The sequence below is a fragment of the Harpia harpyja genome, chromosome 2 (assembly GCF_026419915.1).
Source record: "Harpia harpyja isolate bHarHar1 chromosome 2, bHarHar1 primary haplotype, whole genome shotgun sequence".
NCBI classification, from domain to species: domain Eukaryota; kingdom Metazoa; phylum Chordata; class Aves; order Accipitriformes; family Accipitridae; genus Harpia; species Harpia harpyja.
The window spans coordinates 4719800-4744626 of record NC_068941.1 but is presented as its reverse complement, the minus strand read 5'-3'; the positions used below and the strand labels follow the sequence as shown (position 1 = coordinate 4744626).

The window sequence follows — 24827 nt, the reverse complement described above, 5'->3', positions numbered from 1 at the left end:
CTCCTTGAACAAAACTATTTTCTCCTCACATTTGCTGCACAGAACTGGCTGAATTTCAATTCCAAGGCGTATCGTACAAAGAACGGTTTTGGAGTGAAAGGTGTCAAGCTGGCAAAAATTGAAAATTAGATTGGTATAAAATCTAATTTTTTTAATATAGAAAGTGTTTAGTTTTTCCTCTGTAATACAATTTAAAGTCGCATAACAATTGTGTTTCTTGGCTATGGAGGTAGGTTTCATCTCTAGCTGGATGAGATGAAGGATTTTAATATGAAGTTATGCAACAAATAGGTGGAATTTGTATCGCATACAGTAGGAAAATACTTTGCACCTCTGAGCGCCGCATGTTTACTCGTATCCACCCAGAGGTGGTGTCAGGGAGATCATTTGTAACCAACTTGCTGGGTGACCTCTGCTTGATTTTGGTCATGCGTTAAAACCCACCTTTTGGTGTAGCGGGTGATCTTATCAGTGACCTAACAAGAGTAGGAACCAAAAAGTCTTCTAGTATTGCGATTTTCTTGAGCCTTCTTTGGCATCTGGGGATTGGGGGGGGGGGGGGGGGCGGGGGGCTCAAGCGTTCTCCTGCTGGAAAATGACGCTTTCAACTTTTCCTTTTTCCCAGGCTTTCGGTCACAGGCTCCAGGTGTAAAATCAGAAGCTGGAAGTAGCATTTTCCTCCCGCATTTTGGGCGGGCGGGCAGGCAGGAGGGGAGGTGGTCCAACTGCACAATGACAGATTATGCATATCCTCCCGGAGCATCTAATCAATCACGGCGGTGGGAGAGGAATGCAGCTCATCTCCGAATTAGCCTCCATCGCCACGTCCTCGTGTGAAGCATCCCCCCTCGGTTCGAATAACATCAGAGCAGCTCCGAGTCCTTGAAAGTCTGGGGGTTGATTAGCCGGAGGAATTGGCCGCTTCTGCCAATCACCACCCTGCAAAGCCGCCTCGATACTCCTGTAGATACGAGGGAGAGGGAGGCTGACTACAGCAAACAGGAGGCACAGCGGCGGCACCGGCAGTAGTAACGGGAGCAGCTGGTATTCGGGTGATTAAATAGTTCTCGCAGCCTTTTTGCTGTAGCCTGCCTGCTCCCCGGTGTAATCCCCATGTCCAAGAAGGAAGCTGCATTTTTAACGGTGTGCTGAACAGAGGTTTGAATCATTCCAGCTGGCTGCTTGTTTTGAAAAGGACAGTCTGTGTATAAATGAGATGTGACTGTGCCGGTAGAGTTCAGTTACTGGGGCTGGAGCAAGAGGAACCTTCCCGGGATGCCGCTCAGACAGCTGCTTTCAATTGAAAACTCTCCCTAGTTTACCTGGAGCCATGTGAAGAGATTTGAATAGCAGATGTCTCTTTCCTGCACACTAGGAAGAGAAATTCTTCTCTAGGTAAGCTATTGTTCAGCTTCTGCACATATTGCTACGTTAACCTATACTTCTGGCTATATATTCATAGGACTATATAGACAGTGCCTGTACTCAGAGACAGGAAAACAGTTCCTGGCGAGGTATAAATATCCACAGGGTGTGTGAAATGCTTTGCCTGGAACCTAATTATGTATAGTAAGTACTTCAGAAAGCTGCCTAGAGCCTGGCATTCAAAGGATTGTTTGGAAGTTTGAGATAGTCTTTGCCATGTTTGCATGCAAGTGCCCTTGATGTAAAGGGATGCGCGCCCTCCGAGGGGAAACAGTTGTCTGACTAAATATATGAAAGACCACAGAAGTTAGAGCATGGGAAGTTATGTGAGGAAAAAGGGGGATAAGGTTGCAATTCTTCTTTGGTCTACTCCATATACTTTGCTTTTATTTGCTACCATCTAGTGAAGTTAAGCAAAACTAGTGGATTAAAATGACAATGCAAAAGCTTTCCATGGCTATAAAGTAAACAGGCACTATTTAAAGTAAGAGTAATTGTCCTGTGAGGAAGCCAAGACCTGCAGGTCTGCTCTCTTCCAGCGGTTTGATATCCAAACATCAGTCGGCAACATTTGTTTTTTTAAAACAGTATGACCATTCATAGTGTGGAAGCAAGGATTGTTTCAGGTAGTGAGAGGTAAACTGAAGAAATCAGTGTTTGCTCTTCAGACGACTACAGAGTCAGAGCACAGCAGCAGCCCAGCGTTTTTATCTTACAGCTGACATACTGGCTCCAAGTCATTACTGCTGGGAATAAACACTCAAAGGAGAAATGTTTAGAGGTGAATAAGTCTCTTCCTACAAGCACTACACTAACGTAACCGCACATACATACAAAAACCACACTCATTAAGTCCTCTTTTCCCCAAGGAATGTACCATGTAATTTTTTACTAACTTCTGCAGCTCTTAATCACATTGATTGGACCCTCCCTCCCTGTGAATAAATGCTGCAGGATCTGGCCTACCCCGTGGAGCAGGTTATTCTGCCTTTTCTACCTGAACGTTACCAGAGCAAAAGATAAAAACAGAAATAAGTCATTTTCACCCCGTTTCTTCAGTAGTTTTTAGTTATGATCCTACCGCTATAGGATTTTCAGCTTGTGTAAGAAAAGCAGAATCTCCTTGTTCGTAAAGTTTAAATAGTTGGCAATGTCACCAGGTGCTTCACTGTCTTGCCCCATCATGTCCGTATACTTTGATCATGCACATTTTACCATCAGCCAAGCTGCACTGTGTGACTCGCTTTCTAAAATGCTGCTCTAAAGAAGGGGGGGAAATGCCAAGTTGCATTTAACTAAGGAAATTCTTGGCTTCCAGTTTTCTTCTGAATCGTATCAATTCAAATAATATGATCTGCTCAATTAGATTAGATGTTCCTAATGGCATTGCTCTGTGCAGAAGTTTAAGATTGTGTATTAGGTTTTGTGCTATTTCCTCAGAACATGGCCATTTTTTTTTTGATTCATAATAAATAAATGCCTAATGTCTGAAAGCCTCAAATGAAAGCAGGAGTATCTTAATGTCCTGTTGACACCACTGTGTTCTGTGAGGCTGGAGAAATGCTCCTCTAACTTTCATTTTATTGGAGTAAATCAAATCCAAAGGGTTAGATTTAAGCACAGAGCAGGATGCTTGAGTGACTGATCACTTGCACTCACACACACACACACACACACGCCCCCACATATACTTCCATTGCAGTCTGAACACCCTGTTAACTCACATTGTAAAGTTCTGGAAGTCCTATTAAAACTTTATGGACATTAAGAGGTTGTGATATCTGCTATATCGCTCTTTGTCATGGCACTGATTAAACTTAGCTGATGTGGCAGCATGCAGGGAATCATAAGCTTTTCCAAAGTTCAACTATCATTCAGTATGAGTGGGAGAAAAATATGCTAATAGTAAAGATTTTTTTTTTTTTTTTTGAAGGCTTACAGTACAGGAATTCTCAGAGGTATAATGAGATACTTTAAGGAAAACATGGCCACATATTGCAAACCCAGGGCAATACTGATCAAAGAAAATGCTGATGAGTTACTAGTAGTTGTGACCGAGTTCTCAGTTAGATAAACAAAAAATTACATTTAACTATATGCCACCCGAAAAAGTCTTGTTTCTCATTTTATTTTTCTACAAGCAGTAAGGGAAAGAATATCATGACCTCTTAAAAAAAAAAAAAAAGAGACCATTTCTGTTCCAAATCTTTCTGATTTAGCCCACAATCAATTTTGATTTGACTGCCTCTATGACCATAGGGCTGGCTGAGCTTCAGCTGCATGTATACACTGATGTTTGCTTCCATCAAGTGTTTGCTTTGCAAAGCTTTCACAATGCCTCCGTTTCTTAGGAGCACCCAAGAAACTGCTTTCCATACCTGCAAAATGGGCTTTTCTTAACAAAGCAAACCCTGGGCTAAGAACAGCAAAGCATTTCAAGCTGGGGCCTGGGTGGCTGAAGGAAAGGATAACTCAGAATTGTGCAGAAAGCTGCAATTTCCCCAGCCTGTGGAATCATTTCAGGAACAGGGTACTGAGCTTAAAACAAGCCAAGGGCTCTCCACACTTTCCAAGGTGAGGGGAGCCTGGGTCTGAAACCATTTGCAAGGATTAAGGAGTACAGTGTAAGGTGAATGTTTAGCAGATCCCTTATTCTCAGGCCTGGGATGCAGCTGAGGACCATTAAAGCAGGCTGAGGGGCTGGACTATGGGAGGAGGAGGGTCTCAGTGCTGGAAATTGCTTGGAGCATTAAGTTAGTGTCCTGTTTCATATTTTGAGAAAGGCTGAAGAATGCTCATATCACAGCAACAAGTCTGCTTCTCCTATTGAGATGTTAAAGCTATGCCCCTCAAGAAGTATAAGCCACCCAGAAGAGTGCTGGATACAAATACAGAATTTATTTTCCATCTATGTCAACATTTAAATTAGAAAAATTGTTTGAGCTATAAAAAAAAAAAATCAGATGCTGGAAGAAAATGAAAACCATGCACATCAATCCAAAACATTTATTACAATAACTGTCAGTAACAATTACAATGAAATCACAGATTCTTCTGAAATTAACAGTTGCTATAGAAAACTAATAATATTTTATCTAAATAGTAATGCCACCAGAATCACATGGCAACAGCACAACAGTGTAGAAACCATGTCAGTATTTGATGAAGAAAACACATTGGCACATTGGCAGAAGTAATGTATTGTGATGAGATGATTTAAACACAATTCTGAAAGGAGCAGAGAAGTATTTAAACCTATTTCCTCCCCTCTGGCTACAGGAAGGGTCACAACTGCTTTCCCCAAGTGCGGGCAAGTGGAGCAAACTAATCCTCCCTCCTCTGCTGGAAGGATGGGTTTGGCAGAGCCAGAGCAAATACAGAAGTACAAGCCAGGGCAGGGTGGGCTTCTTTCATGAGAAAAGAAGCAAAAAGGAAGGAGTTCGCTCTTCTTCCTTGGAAGCTGATGAAATAAGAGTTGTACTCATCTTACTTAGCCTGGCCAAGGGAAAACCTGCTGAATCTCTGGTTTGCTTTTCACGACCTAGGGACGTCTTTGTTTTCCCTGCTTCAGCATGCCACGTGGAGGCTACCATGCAAGTTTCTGTTCTTCCCCAGAACATGCTAGGACAAGGTATTCCATAGCACAGCCCCAAAACAGACAGCATAATGCAGACAGCAATTTAAAATCTGTACACGTATAGCTGCTGATGCATCTGTCCCAGACCATGGTACAGCTAAACTTAGAGAGTGCGTGCTTTTGCACCCAAGGCTGCTGTTGCAGAATTTCGGCTAGGACAATCTTGCAAGTTCAGAGTTAGTCCTTACGCGGCCACGGGATGAGAGGAGCATCTGCCATCCTGTCACGGCCTGCAAGAGCGCTGAGAAACGCATGCCCAGCTAATGCTCAGGGCTGATGCATCTACAGCTATAGAGTTTTACTAATGGCTGGGTTTTAATCTCCCATACGTATATATCATTATCAGACACACAGCAGACAGAATAATGTGAACAGGCTCTTCCCTGAGCAGAACTGTGCACGAAACTTATCCTCCTGAAGGACTATCCGCAGCTACTTATTTCAACCCACACTCTGCCAGGCTTCCACTGAAAGGATTGCACTTAGCTTTTAGTGTATAAATAAGTGTTCTGATAAATAATTAATAGTAGCTGCTGGCCATAAAAGAAGCGACTGTTTGGAAAGTTAAAACAGTCTGTCATGAAATATGCACCCACCTCTATGTTCTAGTTTCAGGGAACATTTTATCCCACATCCTTTCCTTTTGCATGGGACCATATTTTGCAAGGAGAAGGCCAGAGCTCAAGTTCCAGAGCCACAGGCTATTCTTTGAATTTATTCTTTGGCACTGGGATATTTATCACCTCCTAAACCACCGGAGGGGAGGGCAGGTGGTCAGTGAGTCACAGAGAAATTTTTGGAATGAGAGGAAGGCGCAGTAGCATTTAGGCTTCTGGGTAAGATACAGAAAGTACACTTACTGGTCACTTCTGATTTTAAAGTTCTCATAGGTTTGTTTTTTTTTTTTTTTTAAATTTAAACAAAAGCAGGGCCATCTCCCTTGATACTTTTGCCAGACTACATGCATTCTACCTACCTAAATAGCTGGTATAATGGACTAGGCCATTTTTATTCATTACTAGTCAGTAAACTGTATTTGTTGTGTCATTTTAAATGGTTTCGCTCTTCTGCCCTCCTACAATTGCACTGTTAAGGGTGGAACCACGCATGCACACATCGTGTGCAATCCTTTCCTGCACAGGGCACTGTACAAGCCAGTAACTAGTGTTAGCAACTGAGGTTTGTTTTGAATTGGTAGAGCGCCCATTCCTCCTTCTTAAGGTCTATCTCATTAGTAACTGAAAAGCAGTGATTCTGGAGCTACATCATCTACCACAACATCAACTGAGTCTTGTTTCCCCATACCTTATTATTTCCAAATTACCTGCAGGAGCACATGTTACTATAATTTGTACCTGAAAAAAAATCACAATTAAAGATCAAGAGACCTCTGTGGTACACACTGTCCGCATGACAAGCGGAGCGAGCAGTGCATGCCTCAAAACACTTGACACTCTCAGACTCCCATAAGACTAACTCTTCGTCAGCTTTGGAGCAAGCTCCACGTGCCAGCATGAATCAGCAGCAGTCATTCTGCATCTTCAGATTTTTTAACCAAAAGTACCTCTGAAAAGGCTTTCTCCTCCATGGAAGAAATTTACATTCAGGCAGAAAATTAAAAATCTACGTATGTACTGTCTAAAACAGACCTTTATGGACTACAATGTATCATTGTGTCAACTAATGAGACATCGTTTTGTTGGCTTGTAAGCAAGCCCTTTCCATAAACCAGAAAGCCAGGCTGGATTTCGTCTTCCAAGATGCATCCTGGAGATGCATATTAGAAAATCTAGTACAGTTGTGCACCCAGTGCACAGGAGGGAATAAGAGTGTAAAGAAACATAACTAATTCCAGCCTGGTGCAGGGGCAGTATGTTCAGAAAGATTTTGACAACAAGTTGGGTTTTGGTTTTTTATTTTTTTTCCACCCCACATTTCCAAAAATAAGTTAATGCCTCAGTAGTCCAATAAGCAGAGATTTTTCACGAAAGCAACAGGTTAATCAAAACCTCGCTCTTCTATCACATAGCTCTAATGGTATTAGTTCTAGTTCCAGTCTCTGAGCTTACCGTGACTCAACAAAAAAAATCCCTGGAATTCCCAAGTAGAACCCTTATCCTACTAGTGGCATTTCTAAATTGAACTTTATCTAGACAAAACAAAGAATAGATCTTTTGAAAGGAAACATTTGTTTATATTTTGAACCAAAAGGAAAACAGTACCTACAGGTCACAGATGACACACCAGAAATCTCAAAAGAGATCTTGACTGACAAAGTGGCTTTTCTCAGAGAAACCCCATAAACCAGTGGCAGAAATAAACAGAAAGAAATTTAACCAGGGTATGAAGAATAAGAAGAAAAAGGAAGCAAGCACTGCAAATACATTTGACTGCACGTGAAAGTATGAATTTTGCACTGGCTTTCTTAAATGCACTGTTTGCAGTATCCATGCTATATACATTTGAACCGAACATGAATCATCTTAGAACATTTTACAGCTAATGCCCGTGTAAAGGTAGAAAAGGGTATTATTTCCACAACGCAGACAGGAAAACTGAAGTACTGAAAAAAATCAGTGGCCTCCAGAGGGCAATACATGATGTTGGTGGCAGAAAGAGACAGAACTCAAAGTTTCGGCTCCCTGCCTTATCCTCTCACCACTAGGCATTTTTCCTCTTGATAGGCAAACAATACCCATCCAATCATTTCAAGATAAAAAGAAGTTGAATTTGTATTAATATCTTCCATAAAACTTCGTTGGACTATCTCGTCTGCTTGGCAGTTTCTGAAATACTTAAATACATTGAAGTGAGATATAATCTCTTGGGTATTGTAGTATGTTTAGTACATGATGAAGTTTCTCCATCTAGATTAGTTTTACTGACAACATGTGCAGCCATAGCTGGTTGCCACAAAAAGCTAATCTTTCCAGTTTTAAAGAACTGGTAATAAGACCCAGAATTTTCTGAAGGACTGCCTGGAACCTGGTCTAGGACTAAGACTCTAACTTACGCAATTCAAATATATATGAAAAAGACAGGAGAGACATTCTAAACTTAACTTCCTGCCCCCAAACTGTCACGTAATAAAGCAGTGATAAATGCAAGTATTTTATGAGCAAGGTGGAAGCAACTGAATTTTCCTCTAGAACAATGCCAATTGGAAGTCCAAGAAGCACACACACACATAAAGGGGCATGCGGAGGGTCACCCTGTCTTCATTCACTTTGTTCACCTTACTTCACTTGAAAGCCTCTACATGCCATTAGCACTATTTGCTGGCTAAGACCTGCCAGGTTGTCACCAGTGCTGATGGCTTAGATGATGCTCTAGCCCACACACCTACTCTGATCAGAGGTTGCTGGGACCAAACTCACTCACCGTGTAGTCTACCCATTTTTCTACCAAATCTTCTCAATAACAACAAAACCCTTCAGCCAACGAGGACGAAGATGGGGAGAGGGGACTCCAGTAGAATTTACTTAAAGAATAAATATAGGGAAGCTGTTATAATGAGAGCTAATGTACCCAGCGCTTGGAAACAGTCTCTGGCTGGCTGGAACCTGGCTTGAGTAAACTCAGAATAAACCTCTGTTTAAATTTCATGTGGTAAACGTGCTGTTCTAAGGGTTTAGGTACAAAATCTTTGTTATCTGGATTTAAACAGACTTCCTTTGCAGTAGTAATAGATCATGACTATGTGACAGCAGTAGTCTCTCTGAAATAAGTTAGTGGCCTCCTTTTAAGTCCTAGCACAGATGTGACCGCATCAGACTTTCTCACAACTAGTCCCTGTGACAGGATACAGATACCACAAAACATGTTATTCAGTGAAATATCTTGTCATTGATATAAGGGTGGAGACATTTTAATTATCTTGTATGGTGGCTAACATTTTTAGGTCCCATAAAAGCAATAGGAAAACAGAAAGTGTGGGAAACCGTTAGCTACTACAAAAAAAAAAAAAAAGTATAAAGACCAAAGAGTTTAGCCTCTAATAAGCTATTCCAGAGCCTGTGACTATGTCTTGTAGGCAAAGGGCCTTTTCATTAAAAAGAAAGCTTATACACTGTTTTTGTGTGAGAAATCTCCAAAAAGTAAAGTTTCAATAGCTATCCAGCAAATCTGTAATCCTTGGTAAATTTTCAAAATAGATAAAGAAAATCTGCAGTTATTTAGATGCTAATAGAACTATAAAAAGATTTCATTTTTTTTATGCCTTAGCTTTCATATATCATCAAACAAGATGTACAGAGTTCGACTATTGCGTTGATTGGCTTCAAGGAGTTATAGTTAGGCAGCCATTATATTACACAAATGTTGTCTCTCAACTGAATTCACAACACAAATCATTCTATTGAAACTGGATAGCTAATTGACAGCCTTATAAAAGTAGAAAACAGTACCGGAATAGATGGACTGTAATAAAACATCTGATACAGCATCTCACAAAAGTTTTATTTGAAAAGTTAAATGAATTCAAATTGGCTTCCATTGAAGCATTAAACTATGAATTGAAAAGTGATGAAGAGCCATTAACCAAGTGAGATCAGAAGATTTGTTGCATCAAGTCAGGAGGAATGTTTTGCAGGCTACCTCAGGAAAACATGTGAAGCCTGCTTTTATTCACCAGCTTCATACAAAAGGGGCAACCATAAGATGTTCATTACACCTGCACTCTCCATTAATCCCACTGGGAAAGCAAAGCATCAGCCCTAAGGACTCCACCCTGTAGGTCACACACAACTTTGTACCATGGAATCTCTGCTGTGTTTTCAGCCATAGCTTTCTGCATTGACATTTTGGCTCTGTCATCATGGCTTAAGCAATAAGCTTCTGACGTTCAGATCATCTCTGAAAACCTTCTTTTCATCCTTGGTAGTTCAGTCACTTTTCTACAGATGTCATGGTGGTTGTAAAGACACATACCTGTTGAAGGGCATTACGCAAGAACAAGTGGCTATTGCTTCCAGCTCAGCCACGGGTCTACCAAATGACCTCGAAAAAGTCAGGCCTGTACCCAAGAGTAATGCTATTTAGCTTTTTTGAATTTTTGGTGAGTTACTGGTAAAAAGTGATAGATCTTAGTACCACCACTCAGGCAAGATGGACACGTTTATTGGAAACGGCATTGAGAAGATACTTTTTTGTTTTAAATTTATTTTAACTCTGGCCGCAAAACTAAGATGTTTTGTCTGATGACATCAAAATGTTACGTATGTTTTGGTATATTTTGATAAAGTGATGTGTTTTGATATCACTACGCAACATTTTTGCCACATATGGAGCTGCACAAAAGGTTAATGTGGTCATTAACACCTACCCATTGCGATGGTGACTAGAGCCACTCTGTCAAGAAACAAGAAATATATATATATATATATATATATAGGTTCTGTCTTCGTGCATGGCCCTCCTAAGACTATACTTAAATTATCACTGATTTCTAGGAGCTTCTACACTTGACACTCAAGAAAAATAAGCAGTTGGTGATTTCTGAGGAAATATTACAACTACTTATATTCAAAAATGCTGACATGTTAGAGACTGATCAGTTGTGACAATTGGAAGAAATGTCACTGAAACATCACAGATGGGACATTTATGTGCATTTCTGGGTGGTCCAAATGACCATGGGACTGTTAGAAGTTAACTCTTTTTTCTTCTGACTCATTAAAGCTGAACATCAGGCAACATTCACCAGAAGTGTAGTCTGGTTAAGTCTTAGAAGAAATTTCTACTACGAGTTAAGCAATGTGAAGTCTTGCATATGTGCTGGAGAATCAAAGGAGGCAACAATTCCATGAGGGAGGATTTGCAGGAAGAGCAATACCTTCCTTATAGACTCATTAGTTCACATTTGTAAAAGAGTCCCACTGATTCATGTAGAATATCTTGGGGGAGGGGTCTCATTAGCAGAGGTTATAATTACCTGCCTAAAAGCATCAATAGGAAAAAAAACACTTGGTGAGTCAGCAACTTCAGATCACATAAATTAATGAGAACAAAATATGTCTGCTTATGTGCTGTTACGACGGTGCATCTATTGTACGTGTTCAAGAAAGTGGGACTTGTGGCGAGTCAATGGTGGCTATTTGCATACCTTCAGAAGCGTTTAAGGAATAAAAATTGTTACAAGGCTTTCTCTAATCACAATTCCCCTACTCAGTCAAAAGGCAAGTAAAACGCTGAAAATAAAGAAAACCGCTCCGTTAATATACTTCAAATCACACTTGACAACACTAACCGTTATAAAAACAGATCAACTCTGGTGGTCCTGGAGCGAGACAAGCTTTGCACAAATCTGTCTGCAGCAATCAGATGTTATCAGTTTATCAAGAGCAAAGAGTTTACAGACTTCCTAGGTACCTTTACACCATGTTTCCCAACTATCTCATATACATAGCAAGAGGTGGGGGGGGTGCATATGTGAACACATGTCTGAGAATATGTACGCGTGTAAAACCTATCTCCAAATATGCCTTTTGCCTCCTTTCCACCAGGGAGGCTTTTTTTTCTTCAAAGCTCCAAGTTCTGAAATCATCTGGAAAAGTTTAAAGCCAAAGAGATTGAAGTCAAAAGAGTCAAATAGCTAGCTTCCAGGTATTGTTTCATTCACAAGATTGTGCCAGCTTTCATTGAGTGCACAAGTTGAGGTATTTCAAACACTTTGCTTTATATTCATTGATTATCGACTTCAACTTCTGCATCATTTAGCTTTCTGGAATCACACAAGATTATATGTGCACTATAGACTGATCAAATTGCTGAAAATACTGAAAAATTGGTGTTTTAACTTACAGATGATTATGCATTGAAAACAAACAAAAGAGGTGAAAGTGCTGAGCAGCCTCTCCGCTAAAATTATAGGAGAGAGTTAGAACAAAGTTAGAAGACCCGCGACAGCTTTTACCAGCTGAGAAGCTGTCCTTATCTTAGGTAAAAGAGTTTTCTAAAACTTTTTGGTAAGCTAGGAGCAGCTGGCATCAACATCCCTCATGAGCAAAGCCACATTTGTAAACACAAAACACATTGCAACTCTGTTAAGCTTGAAAAAGGCAAAAGTTACTTTCACGAAGCACCTAAGTTTCCTGAGCTCAGTAAAAAAGTCTCTTGGAAACTTTTCTGAGAAAAAGAGCTGTTTTTTCCTCTACAGTGAATAGAAACCCTGAACTTTTGCTAATGGTCAACAGGAGTCATTTTTCACTCAAATCAGGTTGCTTGTTTCTGTATTGAATGAGCAGTCATATGTAAGGAGTAGCAAGTAGGTATCATGGATCATTGGGCTGCTAATAAATGGCAGGACTCATACAAGCTTAGAAAGGAAGGAGAAGAGGAAAGAGTTTACATTCATTTTTTAGCCTAAAGGGAAGTTTTATATATAGAAAATAAAGACATTCTGATTTATGCTGGAATAAGATGAGAGGAAACCTCTGGCCTGCCTCCAGATGAATTACCCAGACTATTCCACACAACCTCGGACTCTGGCGCAGACAGGAGACTAGGAACAACTGTATTGCCGCGATACAAGCGTCCTGCTCCTCTGCTCATCGATGCGCTCTTAACCTGCTGCAGATGTGAAGCCTATTAGCTCAATCCGTAGGGTGGATAAACACAACGCTTTGCTTAACATCAATGCCTCCACTTCCCACAATGCTGAACTAGATCACAGATCCTTAGCCTACTTACGAGGAGAGGTAAGGAAAGGAGAAGCGCTTACAAGAGCCCCGTGAGGCCGGGCTCCCCTGCCCTTTGGTCAGGCTGGCAGCCCACGCACCAAGTACTCACCACCGGCCTCTTGCCGGAGCCAAACTGCTCGCTCATCACCTCTTTCTCCTGGTGGATAATGGAAGACAGCAACTCTCGCTCTTAATGGAGTTTTCCCTATTTACCCAGGCAATAACTTCATTATTTCAGCTCTCCCTCGTTAGCAATTAACAGCTACCTTTGCATTATGTAACTGCCTTCTGCAACATCTGTATTCCCCCCCACTGATTAGTTACACCTAATTTGGTCAAGATGCTTGTTAAATCACCGAGCCTTGTGAGAAGGTCTGCACATAGGAACTGGACGATGAGAGAATCAGCTTTAATTCCTGATGCAATGTTAACACATGGTATTAATAAGAGGTTGTTTCTCTTCAGTATTGTGCTATCAATTTTAAATAGTTGAGTCCTAATCTCCCAATCAATCATCTTCAAAATCAGTATGCTTTAATCATCAATCAAATGCATTTTTATGGGGAAGCAAGCAGTATTATTTAGCAAGGAGGCAGCAATTTTTAAGCCTCTGTTTTTCTTTGGCTGCCTGAATTAAAGAAAAATTACAGTTCCTGCAGACAGCTATGGCATCACAACAGAGTTATATTGCAGAGTTCTGCTCTGTCTGGGGAAAGGACCCGTGTCTGGGAAGTCACCTGAACATGAGATTGAGGATCTACTGAAGGACTAACTCTGGATGAATGTAATCTTGATTCCTTGATCAAATGTCCCTAGCTTTCGGCTTTACCCCTAAAGAGTCAATGAATAGTGACCAGTGACCACAGGAACACAGGACCTCAAAGACTGGTTTCTGAAACGAAACTACATTAGTAATGCTAATTGTGAAATACGGCCTATTTCCGTGTTTTTCAAATTAATATAGCACAGAAATACCCAAAGATATTTGAATTTCTGAGCGAATATAAAGCTGTTGAACTTTAAGGGGGAGAGTTTCAAAGGCACAAACGGCACTTAACTTCCAATTATGCCTTGGAAAATGTCCCACTAATGGCTAATATAGCTGATTTATTTTCATGAACTTTAATTACTTCACACTAATTTTTTTTTTTACTGAACAGTCTAACCAGTTCAACAGAGCGGTTCAAACACAATGCGCAAACTAAGATCAGCTCCAATGCCAGGTTTCCACATGCAAGTTTAAATTCCTTATCAATTCTAATATTTAAACATCTAGATAAGTGTGAATACTTGCAGTTGTTATAACATCCGCATACAAAAGATATACTAGTTTATATTAAATCTGATTACTAATATTTTAACTGGAAAAGGTTTTACCAATGTTATTTGGATCAAATAACTTGGGATGAAAACCACGTTTTTGTTTTGGCTAGCGTAAAGTCAGGGGCTGCTTCTCATGTTTTAGCAATACACGCAGTAGTAGCAGCAAAGATCTGGCTCATGAAGTGTATTATTTTGACAGCTTGCAGTACCACTGCCTGGGACATCCAGCGGGACAGAACAGTGAGGAAAAAATGTGCAATTTTAGGTCTCCTTGCACGCTGTTCCCTTGTGCTGCAGGTGTAGGCTGAGATATTTGGTAAGCATTCAGTGTGATTTAGTGGCAGGTTTCTTAGAGCAGAAGTCCTGTTTTTTAATTATTTTTAAGCATAAGAGTCTTAATTAGGGTGTTTCACCCGCCTTGAGGATTTCTGAGAGCCTTCTGGAAAGAGCCTGCCTGCAGGCAGGGCTGTCTGCTCTGTGAGTCGAGGTGAGAGCAGGTGCTGTCTGCTAAAAAGCAAGAAAATATTGCCCTCTAGTGCTGAAAGCAAGCAGAGGATGCAGAGTCCAAGAGGGGGGGTTAATTATTGTTTCCAAGATACCTGCCTATCTCATGCTACCAAAACTAAGGCTTGTTGCAATTAGTTGTTTTGCAGGCAGATTACCCACCCAGCGAGGCTGCCCTTCCCACGGAGGGCAATTCTCCTGATCTGATAAACGCTTAGAGTCAGGCTGAGTGACTCATCAACGTCACCAAAACTGGAACGCGGCCTCGCAGAGGATGCTTCGCTTGATCCAGTTTTATCTTTTGATAAAATCTTAATTGGAGGTTTAATAAGAAGCGAGATCCCAGCAAGCAGAGAGAACTGCAGAAGAAGGGAAGCACCAAAGGGGGGCAAATACTCTGACAATTATCGGGTTGATTTTAATTTCCTAGTGATAGCTGTGATTTCTTTTTTTATTTCTTCCCTTCTAAGACATTACTAAATACAGAACAGTTTTCTCATTTCTCTTCACTTCTGTCCGTGGATAAACTACCCACCTCGCTCACCTTTTGGCCAACTGCTGTGTGACACACAGCAGGGTCACTGATGGAGTAGCCCACAATACAGGGGTACAAAATCTCCTAGCAAGCTTCCAACTGAGAAAAGTAAAGCACATAAAAATTTGAACCTGGCAAAGTCACAAATGGCCTCAGAAGCAACTCCCCCTCTCTAAACTGAGAGCAGCAACGAGCCTCTCGCAAGCAAGTAGACCTATTAATTCACAATTACTTCAGCATTCTGTTCATTGCTTGATAAGCTCCCCAAAGCAGTAGAGTACTCTAACACTAGAAGAGTGGTATACAAGGCATTTGAAACAAAATTAAAACTTTTCACTTGCATTTTTAAGATCCTGAACTGAGAAAATCAAGAGGTTCCTTAGAACTGTATACCAGAGTCATAAAATATGCTAGACAAATTTCTTCAATACATTTCTTACAAGCATTTTCCAGTTTTAGGTGCAAAGCTGAAGATGAACGAATAGTTTTCAGAATTAAACTCAAAAGTGTAATTTGAGCTAAAGGGGGAGGACACATCAACTGACAAGTATCTTCCTGGAAAGAGTGTTTCTTCCTTGCAGTTCAAAAATCATCCGTTGTTTAGTCTCATATTGTTCCAATAGGTAAACAATATAAATAATTCAGAAAGATATTAATTCCTATTTCAATCCATAGAGCAGCATGGGCTATTTATTCAGCTAGTTTTAACTGCCTCTGAGCCACATGGTTTAGTGTTATCAACGGTAAGTTTTCGTGAATTTAAGTAGAACTACCCGGAATTGCACAAGGGCTTCAGAGCCGGCCAGGCAGTCGGGTTTAAGCACCCAGCACTCCTGCCGTACAGCGCAGCCGGGGCAGACCAAAGCCCCAGTCCTTTAGCTGGAGGCAACCATGGCCCAGGAGGCCCACCTGCGTGCCCACCCAGCAACTCCCTTGTGCTCCTTTTCATGCTACGTACCACCTCCCTTTCATCCCCGATGGAGGCAGAGGCATGCACAGCTGCACTCTGCAGTTTTAGTAGCGTACTCCTTCGCTTGGAAAATCCCTGCACAATCTTTATTGTTCCAGACAGTCCTTAAACGGACTGTAAAGTACTGATCACTCCAGGTCCAGAATGGAAACTGGAGAGAAAAGTCCTACAAATCTTTCCTCAAAGTCCTCTCATGTCTTTCACTTTGGTTTCACAGTCCAGCACAGAATTTGTTACCCCTTTCAAAATAGTTATGTAGTTTGAGTTTGACATGGAGCACGGCCCGACATTTAACAAAGATTTACCTGGTCCTAATTTTGTCCCGCAACCTTCAGTCATTCCCATTTGCAATAGCAATGAAGCATTTTAGATAAGAAATGCCCATAAATGAAGAGATACGTGCCCTCAAAAAGTTATGTTTAGACTTTATTTTTATAGCCTAAGAATATGGGAGAGCTGTTTAACACGGCTTATCTTAATGCATCAAGAAAGCAAGTGACGGTGAGTGCTCCTTGACCTGTTCTTAAACTTCCCTCAACTCAAATTACCAGTATCAATCACTGTCTTTATTAACATGTGTTTTTAATTGCTTTATGGATTTTATTTTATTTACTTTTCTTTTGCTTCTTGTTGCAGATAATGTTAAGAGTCCTCTTCATTGATTATTGGCAGCTGCTGCATTCTGAGAAAACCTCTTTCAATCTAGCTTTCCGAACCCTTTGACTTCCCGCTCCAACAGCTTTATAACCTCCCCGACGGCTTCATAAATGCACTGCAATGGTCACATGAACGTCTTGGGAGGGGAATCGGCACCTCTGCATCTCCTCATTCCGATGGCACTTTAGGAAAGAACACCAAAAGAGCAGCAAGTCCAACAGAAGTTGGAAGTCCTGCGAAAGATGAATCTAATCGTGAAGCTCCGCAGAAGTTTCAGAACGCTGGTCATTCTCCTAGCGACCTTCTGCTTGGCAAGTATTGTCATTTCTGCCTATTACCTTTACACCGGCTACAAGCAGGAAATGGCCCTCGTGGAAAGTACCGGAGAAGCTGAGTGTGAAGACCTCAAGCTTCTGCCATATAGGTCCGTGGAGCTGAAAACGGCTAAGCCAATTGATCCATCTAAAACTGATCCCACTGTCCTTCTGTTTGTGGAAAGCCAGTACTCCCAGCTGGGGCAAGACATCATAGTCATCCTCGAGTCCAGCAGATTTCAGTATCACATGGTCATTGCACCAGCTAAGGGGGATATTCCCCCCCTCACAGACAGTGGAAGAGGAAAATACACCATTATTATATATGAGAATATTTTAAAGTATGTATCCATGGACTCATGGAATAGAGAGCTTCTGGAAAAATACTGTGTGGAATACAGTGTTAGCATAATTGGTTTTCATAAAGCCAATGAGAACAGCTCCCCAAGTACAAAACTGAAAGGACTGCCATTACATCTTTACAATAACGTAGCCCTCAAAGACTGTGTGGTAAACCCTCAGTCTCCCCTGCTGCACATTACCAAAGCACCAAGGGTTGAGAAAGGCCCACTGCCTGGCGAAGACTGGACAGTTTTCCAGTTTAACCATTCCACCTATCAACCTGTGCTTTTAACCGAACTGCAGACCTCCAGACCGCCCCCCGCGGCGTTGCCAAAGGCCGCTTTGTATGCCACTGTCATCCAAGACTTGGGGCTTCATGACGGGATTCAGAGAGTCCTTTTTGGAAACAACCTGACCTTCTGGTTGCACAAACTGATCTTTATTGATGCCATTTCTTTCCTGTCGGCGAAGAAGCTCACGCTGTCCTTGGATAGGTACATTCTGGTTGACATAGATGACATCTTTGTTGGGAAGGAGGGAACAAGGATGAACGTCAACGATGTGAAGGTAAGACAAGAATTGGGGGATACCATCCCAGATAGATGTATGTGCAAATGGGTATTTAAAAAGAGACAAAGCTTGAAAAAGCTTTCCTAGTAAAGGCTGCAGGTGCACAAGTATAGCTAGCAGATACAGAAACCATAACCTGAGATTACTTTAAAAGTCTGTTTACCCACATACATCCAGAAATGCATTCTCGTATGTGTATATACATCGATACATAGGCATGGCCTCATACGGTAATGCATAAAGTGAATGTACTGGCTGCCTCTTGCTTCTATAGGTTCTGTTCAAGGGCTTCACCCAGAGCACCTGGGTAACAAAGGAGACTTTTTATACCACACATAATGGAGATCTTTCTTTAAACTAAATAAAAGGATCTCTGTGTCTGGAACAAGTTTGCTGCTGAGATATCTGAATTTTTAGATAACACCACACGTTTACACTGGATTACTTTGGTTTTCCCTATGCACATACAGACATACACATGTACGTATGTGACATATATATATATAATACCATTTATAGGCATTTTCTGTATTCTTTCACTATTTCTGAAAAGTAGACAGAACAAGAGAAGATGGGTGCCTTTTTAAATCTCACATAATTATCACTATATTTAAAAAGAACAGAAAAAGCAAAAGGGAAAAAAACCTGAAAAAGTTATAGTCACATTTTGATTTACAAGAATTAGCAGGATAATTTTCATTAGCAGACTAGCAGATAATCATTTAAAGTTACCAGTGACATGATAGAAGCATAGCCTACACTTCAGCAAATGACATAACCATCTGATACGGTGAAAAGCCCACAGACTATTCTTCGGGGGCTCTTTTAAACTTATTTTCATAGTCTGTAATATCCAGGGACACCATTAGATTTGTTCAGAGTAATTTTCAAAGATGTGTGCAACTTGGAAAGAATAGACAGAACTCAATAGCATGACAGTTATTTCCTTGCAATTTTCCACATGTGGGAATCACTATATTCAGAGATTAATTGAAGTTCCTAAGCAGGCAACATCACATTCTCAAGCCTTTATTCTAGCGGGTTTTTTCCTGTAAATAGCCCAATGCTTTCATGAGCAATAAGCAAGCCTTTTGGTTTTAAATGCAGATTTCTATTTTGTTTCTAAATTCTTACTTCCATTTCTACAATTCTGTATTCATCTGCCTCCTCATCCAGATCATTAAGAGAGGTATCAAAATGCCCAGCAAAAGCAGTAGTCTCATATACAATGAAAACAATTTTGCACATCGGAATAGTTTGGGTAATTCTATTAGCCAAACCAGGCATATGAATGCTCATCAGGGCTGATTTCTAGCACCAGGCACTCCGAGTGCCTAGGGTCTTGAGATCCGAGCACTGTGCACAAGCTCAGCGATCAAGAGCTCGCTCTCCGGAAATATATGGTAAAATGCTCTGAGAAGGGGCTTGTATATAAGAGGAAATTAACTGAAAAGGCAATTGTGGAACAAGTTTTGCAGCAATAGCTTTCCGCCTGCACATTTTTGAAAGCGTCTTTTTCTGATGTGGTTTGCTCCACTAAGGAAGTCTATTATTCTACGTTGGTTAAAAAGCCCCTATTACTATAAGACCAGTGTCCACACAGAGTCACTTGGAAATTCAAATCATACTTTTTGACTGGAATAATCTCACTAGGCAGAAAAAACCCAAGTCACCTCCTTTATTATCCAGCAATTGACAACATTACTATGCAAACCTTTCCACCTGTGCTTGGCAGAGCAGCCATGCTTCATTGCTCATTATAGGAGACACGGCAGAAAACTCCACATCCAGGGGCTTGAGTAAGACCTGGATAGCAGAACTGTAGCTGTTAAAAGGCATTCAGCGTCACTTTTATATGCTGCACACATTTACCCATCTGAAAAGCGAGCAGTCCATGCTGCTGAATATCTTGAAAATAACAAGAAAAAGCATCTTCTAGGATTCAGACTTTTTTTTAAATTATTTTTTAAAGGAATGTGTGGTGAGCCTTCTTTTCATGGATTATGCCTGAGTCAAGGTATGAAGGGAAGCTTTCATTCTTCCCACGTTTCTCCAGTGCTAAATTAGCGGCCCACTTCCATTGCAAAACCACCAATAGCGACACTCACAGGATAAATCCCCTCTTCACCTCAAACAAGAAATCATGCCACAAACACTGACCACAGGGAGAAATCTTTTGCAGGCACAGGCTCAGAACCAAGCTTCCCATCAAGCGCTCTTTTGGGGACAATAAAAAGTTTATCTGCCTTTTAGATGATGTTCACATGTAAATCCGCTCTGCAACTCGACCATCCATTGATATTCTGTCCTTAACACTGTGGGTTTCAGTTCGAATCAGTTACCCAGTACAGGTTTGTTCCTCGGGGTATTTCAGAAAGACTTGCTACGCAAATCGGTCCATTCGAATAGACTGGACATTCCCAGAATACATTAACATTCAAAACAGGATGCTTGCTAATGAACATAACACCGAAATCAGAGTGTACTTTGGTTAGTTTACAGTAAAGGATGATTGCAGCCAGTTAGAGAACGATCTCCCAAGTCACTTGGGGAAGGGGGCAATTAAGAACCAGCGGGCCTGCCTTCACCCCTTAAGGCAGAGCAGCTTCTTTGCTTGAAAGGCAAAAATAGCAAAGGGAGACGATATTTAAGAGGCTGATATTTAAGTGATGTCAAAGTATTGCCATGCATTTTTAAGCAGCGGCTGTGGCCAGCTGCTCAGAAAGGGTTGCATTTTCACGGCAGGTGAGAGGCTGTTTCTGACACGTGGAGGCACCATGAGATTTAGGGGCAGGTTGTGCTTGTCCTGTAAGAGTACGATAAAGGGTGGAAGTGTGAATGGCTCTGATAGCTAGAGGGATTAGCACAGGCTCTGTATGTTGTTCGACAAAAACTTGCAGAATTTGGGCCATCTCCTTTCTTTCCTGAACTGCATATTACAGGTATATTTAGCACTAAAAAACACACAACCCTCCCTCCTCCCCAAAAAAACCAAATAAAAAAAACCCCACAGTCCACATTTATATTGTCATGCACCCATGCACCTCAAAACTCATTCCATCCTGTCCCCTGCAATGCAAGTTTAAAACATCAGCATCACCAATATAAAAGAAAATATTTATTTATACAGTGCTTTCAAAACCAAAACAAGAGAAACATATAAAGCAGTGCTTGTAATTAAACAATTTCTCATCACAGTACAACCCACTGCATTATGCCACATCACTACTTCTCCAATTCCTTCAGTTCTTAGCATTTCTTGCTGCAAACAGCGTAGGTTCACTTCGCAGAGTTATACAGACTCTCTGTTAGGCTCTCCTAAGGTGCCACGCACACCCACGTCCCTTAGGAATACTTTCATACACAGCAGATTCCCAGGTGCACACAAGAAAACTGCAAATGAACAGTTACACGCCTCCTAAAGTGTATGAAAGATACACCCAAGTAACATCACTCTGTTCAACCTCTTAGGCATTTCCTTCCAGTGACCAAACGTATAACTGCCAACCCAAAGGACACACGACTAGAAATGAGTCTTCTGATAACAGTATTTGTATGTAACAATAAAAAGACAAGTAACACTGTTCCTGTGTAATTATCAGACGTTTTTATCCCCCCACAGAGCCATTTCTCAATTAGGTGCTTCAGGGATATATATAGTTTTTTAAAGGGGGGCATCAGCTAGAGAAACAGAGATTAGAGTGTTATTATGGGCTCTGTTTACCACAAAAGATCTCCCAGTGCCCTGTATTACAGAAGTTGTACAAGGTCATATCTGGCTAAGTAATTAAACAGGAACTCAGCAGAGCCACAAAAAGCTATTTTCCCAAGCTTTGCGGAGATCTATCTTGAGCATAGCAAGCCTCTGCAAATGAATTTCTCCCTTTCCCTCCTGCCAATATATTATCTCACTGCTTGATTTTTAGAAGACAAAAGACTCAAGAATTCATCAGTTAATTTGCAGAATTACTGAATTCATGTACTTGCAAATTATATTGGTTTCTAGCCACACAACAAGTCCAGGATCACTGGCATCAGTGATTTAGCAAAAAAACCCCAGAAACATCTGGTTATGCTGTGTCTGGGATTGCCATACATAAAGAATACAAAACTTCTACTTTTAAAAGTTTCCTTTTAACTGAGCACAAACAGAGCTGCATTACCCAAACAGGTAGTAAGAACTTGTTAAAATTTTTTTTTTTTTTTAATTTTTTTTTTTTTGCTATAGCATGAGCTAGTACAATGTTTACTCCCGGAAGAGCTCAATGCAGTGACTAGCACCTTTCACAAATACACTTTCTATTGTTAATTCAAAAAACCCTGCAAGACCACAGTACAAGCTAAGGTTCTTAAACAAAGACACATTAACCTTTCACTTCCTACCCTCCTCATAATTCTAGGACTTGTACTACACCACAGCTTCCTTTCTATAGCCTCTTCCAGGTGGACTCTCTCAGGAGCCACCTGCTTCCCTCTCTTCCACCGCTCTCCCAGCTGGAGCTGGTAATCAAAGAGAAATTGCTCGTCCCAGCACCATCGTATCACAAAGCCCCTTTCTCCAAACGCTACGCTTCCCTTTTCTGTATTCCCTCTAATTGCTGCCATAAGGGCAGGAGCATCCTTGTGCTTTCTGAGATACTATAAAATGATGGAGCAATGCTTGGGAATGTCCTTTGTGTTACTGTTGACTGCAGTCCCTCCTTCTCCTTGCAGTACTGAATAGCCTGTCTCCATTCTCCCCGCTTCTTCCACTCTAAGCTTCAGTCCACTTACTTCAGTGGAAATAAGAATTACATTAGTTTCTGACACCTCCTCAATTCCGCAAGTCTGCACTTTGTCTTTGACCTTCACCATCATTAAAAAGCCTTGAACACTTAAAGGCTGTGATTTCTTGCTCACTTTAGTATTTTAAAGACAAGAATTCATGTTGGAGTTGCATCTTTTCTGATAATTCCAAATTAAAGAGTACTGGCTCAGCAGGAGGCTGAGCTCAATAACTGAATCTCTCCAGCATATGCTTTTTCTGATCTTTCTGCAAGGACAATTGCTTTCAGGTGGAATAATTAGAAACGTCTGGGCCACATCACCAGGCATGGCAGAATGATAGTACAAAACTGCAGGTAGGCACAGGGTGGGTCCATGCTGCTGTGTGCAAACCCTCCTCCCTCTCCATGCAAACTCTAAATGCCCTTTGAAAGAAGGAATTTAATAAACTGTTGTAGTCCAATGCTCGTTCCTACTTCAGTTCTGCTGCAATACCTTACCTCTCCTGCTGTCTGGAGTTGGTGGTACAGACCCATGCCGGGCATGTGGATAAGGAAGCTCTATTTAACAGACAAGAACACATTTCTGCACCCCTTCACAGAATTTGGCATCTAGTGTCACAGAATATGCCCAGCCTTCCGTAGAAATTGGCCAGCAGTGGTCAAGACCAGAATTAAGAGTTAGGGAGGATTACAATGGATACTTGGATTTCTAACTCAGGTTTCTGAAGAGTTTCTCTGGATGCTCTACTCTCTTCTACCCATCCTGCACTCCCACCCAACTGTAGGGAAGATTATGATGGAAGTTACAGCAACCCAATACCTCAATCTGCATCCGGTTATTTCCAAATGTACTCAATATCAGTCTCCAAAATCCCAGGGCTTGAGCGAAATTCGAAATTCCTGGTGCTATAAATAGGCACTAGACACAAATCTTTTTTTATTGTTCATTCATCTGCGGCTTTTTCCTTCAGCAGAAGCTGCAAAGAGCAATCACTTCTTTGCTGATAATGTGAGATACAATAGTCATCCCTATAGCTTTTTTATAATAATAAACTCCTGCCAGTAAAGTAACCACACCAATGGGCAATACAGGGAGAAACTAAAAACGGAATAATGTATGAGCATAGGAACCTAGAGGAGACAGCCAAGCATTAGTCATTATAGGCTGTGTTGCCCCTATGTCACCTTTTAAAGCACTTCAGAGTGGCAGTGAAGAACATAATGAAGTGAAATTCTGGAGTTCCCACTTTTGGATGGTCTTAAAGACTTTAAAAATGAATTTTAAAAGCAGCTGAGAAGGCATTATAAGAAAAATTTAATAATCAGACAATCTTTTTAAAAACGGCAGTGTCTACTCCATTCTGCTTCAGCAGAGATGACAGTTCCCTCAATATTTCCCTTGTTGAGGTCTCTTGAATCACCCATTTCTTTCTGCAATAATTTGAGTGTTGAATACTGCTCAAGTGCCTTGTCAAGACACATCACACGAAACATTTCAGACTTTTTTTGTTTCAATAAAGGCTGTTCTTTCATTCAGAATTTCAGTACTGATGTAGTTAAAAAACACAATTCCTTTGCCATCAGCAAAACATTTATTTTTCTCCTTGGTGGCCTGACGGATTGACTGGCTGAGTACCCTGCCTGAATTATAATAGATTTGGGATTCTCTCATCTGCCAGGTTTCCCACTGAAGATGTGGTAGGTCTTGACAGTGTTTTATACAGGCTTGCCAGAAAACACATTCTGGTGGCTCTAATTTTCTAACTCTTCCATTTCGTTAGTTTAGACAATTATGTTCCTTCCATATATCCCACACATTAATAGGGTACCTCTATCACATGGTCTAAGCAAGATTTTCCTGAATGTTTGAAAACTCAGTGAATGTTCTCTTGTCCTGGAGAGCACACTGGGTTTCTGTCTGTAGGCTTATAAGACTCCAAGCAGTGCAATTTGATATTGTTTGTACAAGCGCCACAGAATTAGCGCAAATCTGAACGGGTTTTTTTCCCAAAAGAAAAAAGTTTACTCTTTCACAAAGCAAGCAAATTAATTAAAAAAAAAACAAAAACAGAGAAAAATCATCCTTCATTCTTCCAGCTTTTTAA

The 24827-nt window shown here is 40.9% G+C and overlaps 1 protein-coding gene across 1 annotated transcript in view; it reads left to right on the top strand.

Annotated features, from left to right (window-relative positions):
• The first annotated feature begins 844 nt into the window (after window positions 1-844).
• Window positions 845-24827, top strand: part of NDST4 (N-deacetylase and N-sulfotransferase 4) — a 101621-nt gene continuing 77638 nt past the window's right edge. The window contains exons 1-2 of the mRNA XM_052813955.1: window positions 845-1395; window positions 16710-17953. Coding sequence (XP_052669915.1) covers window positions 16973-17953 — 981 coding nt within the window. The 5' untranslated portion in view covers window positions 845-1395; window positions 16710-16972. The remainder of the gene's footprint in view (window positions 1396-16709; window positions 17954-24827) is intronic.